The sequence below is a fragment of the Galeopterus variegatus genome, unplaced genomic scaffold, assembly GCF_000696425.1.
Source record: "Galeopterus variegatus unplaced genomic scaffold, G_variegatus-3.0.2 Scaffold2199, whole genome shotgun sequence".
In the NCBI taxonomy this organism is placed as follows: domain Eukaryota; kingdom Metazoa; phylum Chordata; class Mammalia; order Dermoptera; family Cynocephalidae; genus Galeopterus; species Galeopterus variegatus.
Window position 1 is genome coordinate 39716 of NW_007728310.1, and position 6494 is coordinate 46209.

General features: G+C 34.4%; 1 protein-coding gene across 1 annotated transcript in view; it reads left to right on the forward strand.

The window, feature by feature from the left end:
• The window catches only part of TNFRSF11B (tumor necrosis factor receptor superfamily, member 11b), a 28843-nt gene extending 22749 nt beyond the window's left edge, over positions 1-6094 (forward strand). Inside the window, exons 3-5 of the mRNA XM_008580901.1 lie at positions 757-948; positions 2643-2867; positions 4889-6094. Of these exons, the coding sequence (XP_008579123.1) occupies positions 757-948; positions 2643-2867; positions 4889-5277 (806 nt within the window). The 3' untranslated portion in view covers positions 5278-6094. The remainder of the gene's footprint in view (positions 1-756; positions 949-2642; positions 2868-4888) is intronic.
• Positions 6095-6494: the final 400 nt, after the last annotated feature.

Consider the following 6494-nt stretch of genomic DNA (forward strand, 5'->3'; position numbering starts at 1 on the left):
TCCTACCAATGATTTCTCCAAATTTATCAAATATCTTTCCACAATGAAATAAAATGCCCTTGCAGTCACCCTTCCTGAGGTTTTAACGACTGTGGTTTTACTCAACAGTTTAAGCAAACAATATATCATCTTCCATTTACTCCGTAGTTTTACTGCAGGTTTACGCTTTTGAGTTGTGAGCCAATTTTATTGCCACCTTCGAAAAATTTATTATAATGTTGTAAATTTTTACTTCTCAAGGTTAGTATACATATGAGTTGCTTTACAATTAGGATTCAGGAAAGAGAGAACTTCAGTAAGAACTGATTGGAATTTAATGATGCAGCATTCAATGGGTACTGATTTCGAAGAATGATGTTGCAGCAGACACACAGCAGTTATCTTGATGATTTTCCAGGAATAATTGTGTGAAGAATATGATTAGCAACAAGGCCTTACAGCCACTTTGGCAGAGGCAGGACTAATGAACACCCTACCCTTCTTTCCTTTCCTTTCATGTTTTGTGAACATTTTGTAGTTAACAACAAAACAAATTTGCATTTGTATTACAAAGAAGGGAGATTGCCAAAGGGGACTACTGTATAAGTTTTGTTCTTTCTGTCTAATGAAGTGAAAAATGAAAATTCCTAAAGTTTTGTGTAACATAATAGTAGTAGTATAAACCAAATGAAAAGTCTTTCCAAAACTGTGTCAAGGGGGTGTCTGCTGTGAAAGTATTTGAGAAGGTGGTGCTAAATTGCTTGGTGTTTTCTGTAGGAACCCCGGAGCGAAATACAGTTTGCAAAAGATGTCCAGATGGGTTCTTCTCGAATGAGACGTCATCGAAAGCACCCTGCAGAAAACACACAAATTGCAGTGTGTTTGGTCTCCTGCTAATTCAAAAAGGAAATGCGATACATGACAATATATGTTCTGGAAACAGTGAATCAACTCAAAAATGTGGAATAGGTAATTATATTCCAAAATATCATCCTTTGTACCGTTTTATAGTATCAGCTCTCTCTGAGCTGAACACAGGGGCCTCTCTGGCTACATTCTTAGTCAAACTTACATTTTCTCTTTCCTGAATCTTAACCAGCTACGAATATTCTCTGTGCATCATTGCTAAAGTCACAACTCAAAAATCTCTCAAAGAGTCCTCATCTTCTCATAGATAACAATCAAAGCCTAATTTTCTCCCCTTCCTTTCATTCTCAAATCAAATCTTACCCATGGGTAAAGGGCAGTGTCAAGTTTGTGGCTGAAGTCAATTTAGCAGAGTCCAAATTGTAGAATTTTTTTTATATGTTTTTATCACTTTCAAGAATGTCTGTATTATTAGCTAAAGTATAAATTGGCAACTAAGAAGCATAGTGACATAAACTGATGACAAATTAGAAATGAATACTTGGCCGTGTTACCTATGGTATTAGTGCATCTATTGCACGGAAGTTCCAAATTCCTCTGGTTGTCTTAAACTCTTTAGTCAGTAAGGGTCACTAGCACCAAGCTCAAGTTATCTGAACACACTGCATGTCAGTAATGACTTTAATCAAGTTGGTGAGTGTCCTAATCATTTTACTCCTACCACTGGACTAATCTCAGACCATCACTCAGTGATTCATCACACCAAGGATGATCTGCCTTTTCACATTTAATCAAACAATGCTATGAACTAGGCTTGACTCTTCCCAAACATCTGTTTGTATACATAGAAGTGTATGAAGCATAGGAATGTGGGTTGATACATTCAAGATTGCAATCCAGTTCTAATTTTTTTTTTACTGAGTAGTCAAAATCTCAGACAAGTCATTTAGACTTTCTGCTGTCTTATCTAAAAAATAAAATGAGGGAAGGGATAGTAAAAGGAGTGACTTCTAACTTCAGCATATAAAAAAATTTATTTAATTCATTTAAAATTCTATTTTTGTCATTCATTGAGCACTTTCTATATGCCAGGTACTTTGCTTTGTAGGTTTTAATACTCACAAAATACTGTGAAGTTTGCTTAAGGTCAACAGGTGCTAAATGACAGAGGCAGGATTCAAACCCAGGTGTCTGATAAATCCAAAGACAGACTCTTAATTCCTGGTATATAACGACCCAACCCAAATACTTGAGCCATTGCAACTCTTTTTTAAACGGCATGTTTTTATGTTTGATTATTTTCCCACTTAATGCATACTTGTATATCTGTATTCATATCCTGCCTTGTTTCTAAAGGTAAACTATATGTCTTTGTAGGCATAGAATAATATACTATTCCAGATTACTGTTCAATCTTCTTAAAGGCAGAGATTATGTTTGTTTTGACATTGATCTTGAAATACCCTGTGGGCAGTAGGTAAAGCTTAAACAGAATGTTAATATTTACACTAAACTATAACATTTTGACTATAATTTATTTATAACAATATTACCTTTTTATTAGATATTTATTTATTAAACTTCTCCCCCACCCAAAGAAAATGCACAGAAAACATTAGAAAGCACATAAACCCAGCTGGTCTTTGCCACTAAAACCAGACAGCAGAAGGCTGATTTTATTCAAACTTTGTCTTTTAGCATATTATATATTGGAAAATGCAATTGTGTTGGTTTTTTGTTTTTGTCCAACAGACTTCAAATGTTGAGTAAATCTTGGTTCTCTCACCTTCCTTTAGATGTCACCCTGTGTGAGGAAGCGTTCTTCAGATTTGCTGTCCCTACAAAGTTTACGCCTAATTGGCTCAGTGTCCTGGTAGACAATCTGCCTGGCACCAGAGTAAATGCAGAGAGTGTAGAGAGGATAAAACGGCGACACAGCTCTCAAGAGCAAACTTTCCAGCTGCTGAAGTTATGGAAACATCAAAATAAAGACCAAGACACAGTCAAGAAGATTATCCAAGGTACAGTAACCTGAAATAAGCGGGTCCATCAAAAATCAAGGACAACCATTTATCATAAAATAGGAACAGGACTACTACCTGTTTGGTTGTGTGGAGGGTATTTCCCTTTTGGTATCATTACTGAACTGAAAAAGTTTTCACCAACTGATAGTGTAGATGTTATTCCTAAAGTAGTCATGAAAGTTTTATTCTCATCCTTGTTGTTTTCCCCTCCCCCATTTGTTTCTAAAGTGTATTGAAAAATCTAAAAGAAGAGACAATGCATTTCAAATACAGGACGAGAGCTCAGGGAATCTGTTTCCAGATCCCTTAGATCTTGTATTAACATCCCCTCTGAACTACCCAGAAGTTCTTAACCTCTTCGGATGTTACCTTGCATTTTCACCAAGGAGCTGCGTTGTATTTACTTGGTATTTTTCTCCACAGAGGCTCTAAGTGTCTTACAAATATCCTCCTGTCATTAATTCTCACAACACAGCCTATATTGAAATTACCATTTTAATAGCATATGTTGTGAAGATTAATGAGATAAGATCTGAAAAGTATTTGAGCATCTTGTAGGAAAAGACTAGGTAAAACCAAGTAGAGGTTTATAAAGAATCTCCTTTAGAAGTGGTGAGAGAGAAAAAGAATGAGAGAGAGAAAGAGAGAGAGAGAGAAAAAAACACTCTGTAACTGTGTGTGTGTGTGTGTGTGTGTGATGTTTTGATGAGAGAAAATCTAAAGAGAAATGAGCTTCATTCAGTGTGGACTGTAAGCTTTAAAATGTACAGTCCAAAGAGTTCTGACTTGCATTAGCATTGGGAGGACATGCTGGAAAAAATGAGGAAGAGTTTTCATAATGGAGATAGCGTCAGTGAGAAATTCATTCTGCTCTTCACTAGCAGTTAAATGAATGAGTAGTCCCTAAAAACCTCAACTATTTGAAATGGACACAACAGATTTTAAGAGACAAACATCTTTGACAGTTGAATGCTTTTGCTTATGCAAAGAGTAAACTTTTCTTCTGTTTTTGGCAAACCAAAAATATTCTTCGAACGTATAATTAACCCTGAAGCAAAAAGAAAGGGAAATAGAGAATCAGCGACTGTTACCATCGGAAGAGACAAAATTCCCTATTTTATAAATGAGGACATTTCAGCCCAGAAAGATGAACTAACTTGCCTTAGGGCTCACAGATACTAAATGACTCATGTCATTAAGGGAAATGCTCCTTACTCCCTCTTAGGTTTATGTCCTAGCTCATTACTGAAGCAGTCTCTAGGCTGTGTGTATCCTCCAGTTCTTTGGCCTCATATGATTGGGTTTTTGGAAACCCTCCTCATGGTGGTGATATTCTAGTGCTACGTATATTTATTAAGGACTGGTAAAAGCAACTAACTTATCAAATAGTGCCTATGTCAGGCATCAGCCAATGAAATTTTATATTACGACTAGGTAACTTGAACATTTTCTTTCTGTTCTTCCAAAATGCTATGGTTTAAATAGAAAAATAAATAAATAAATGTTATGGTTTTAGTTTCTTATTCTTTTCTTAGAAAACTGAGAGTGATATATCTGTAATTTTCTACTTTTAATTTTCAAAATTAGGTGCTTCTCACAAACCTTTATTGGATGCCTAGAATATATAACATATTATCCTATTATAAAACAACATAATATGTATGTTGTTTCTCATAAATAGTGTCACTTAAGTCCCTTTCAAAAAAAAAAAGGAAAAAATAAATAAAAATAAATAAAAAAGAAAAGAAAAGAAAGGAAAAGTTTATCTTTCTATTATAAAACAACATAATATGTATGTTGTTTCTCATAAATAGTGTCACTTAAGTCCCTTTCAAAAAAAAAAAGAAAGGAAAAAATAAATAAAAATAAATAAAAAAGAAAAGAAAAGAAAGGAAAAGTTTATCTTTAAAATAAAATTATTAAATTCCGTGAGAACCTTTGTCCTCAGGCTGGTTTTATGATGGCATTAGATGACTATAAATGATGTGAACATCTCTTTGGGCTTTTGCTTTCTGCAGATATTGACCTCTGTGAAAACACTGTGCAGCGACACCTTGGGCATGCAAACCTCACCTTTGAGCACCTTCACAGCTTGATGGAAAGCTTACCGGGGAAGAAAGTGGAAACAGAAGACATTGAAAAAACGATGAAGGCATGCAAATCAGGTGAGCAGATCCTGAAGCTGCTCAGCCTGTGGAGAATGAAAAATGGTGACCAAGACACCTTGAAGGGCCTGATGCATGCTCTAAAGCACCTGAAAACGTACCACTTTCCCAAAACTGTCACTCAGAGTCTGAGGAAGACTGTCAGATTCCTTCACAGCTTCACAATGTATAGATTGTATCAGAAGCTATTTTTAGAAATGATAGGGAACCAGTTCCAATCAGTAAAAATAAGCTGCTTATAACCAGAAATGGTCACTGGGCTGATTTCTCACAATGGGCCAGATCCGACGGATGACTAAACTGTTTCTCAGGCACTTGAGGGGTACAATGATTTCTTTCTCATCACCAATGACTGATTTTGCCACAGTGCACTAAAAGAAACCATGATGTGGAGAAAGAACTAACATCTCCCCCAAAGTTTAATAAACCCCAAATAGTTTATCCAACTGTCAGATGTGGCCCAGTATCTACTGACTATATTTTCCCTTATTACTGCTTGCAGTAATTTAACTGGAAAAAAAAATCTAGATTCCATTGTGCCTTACTAAATATGGGAATGTCTAACTTAAATAGCTTTAAGATTTCAGCTGTGCTATAGGCTTTTATTAGAAAGCTATCATGTTTTATTTTGTTTTTTTTCTGTAAAAGTTACTAATATATCTGTAACACTATTACAGTATTGCTATTTATATTCATTCAGATATAAGATTTGTATATATTATCATCCTAAAGACAAATGGTGTAAGACTTAATTTTAGAAAGAAAAAAATTATATTCTGTTTATTATTATAACAAATGAAAGAGATAAAATATATTTTTTAATGGAAAGTTCGTAGCATTTTCTAATAGGTACTGCCATTTTTCCTGTGTGGAGTGTTTTTATAATATAATTTTATCTGTATAAGCTGTAATATCATTTTCTAGAAAATGCATTATTTAGTCAATTGTTTAATGTTGAAAAGTGTATGAAATATAAATTATCTGAATATTAGATGCTCTGAGAAATTGAATGTACCTTATTTAAAAGATTTTATGGTTTTACTATATTAACAACATCATTAAAGTTTTCAAATTATTTTTTATTGCTTTTCCTCTTGCTTTTATTTGAATGGGGTATTAATGGGTCTGAGCTTTCATAATTTCCCTATTCTTTTATCACTAGGCACATCTGGGAGTTGTAAAAATTGCAGATTCCTGGATCAATTTGTTGAGAAACAGAAATTCTGAGGATGAGGGTAGAAACCTACATTTCTAAATAGTTCCAAAGTAATTCTTATTACACTAAAATTGAAGAACTACTGAAGGCAGTCTTAATATACGGAGGGTGCAAGCCACTTACAAATGGTTCCATGAACATTGAGAGACCAAACTATGTAAGTTTTTTGGTTACAAATCATAGAAACTGGCACTACTTAAAGAAAAAAAAATAATAGAAAGTTGTTGGTGTATTGATTGCGTT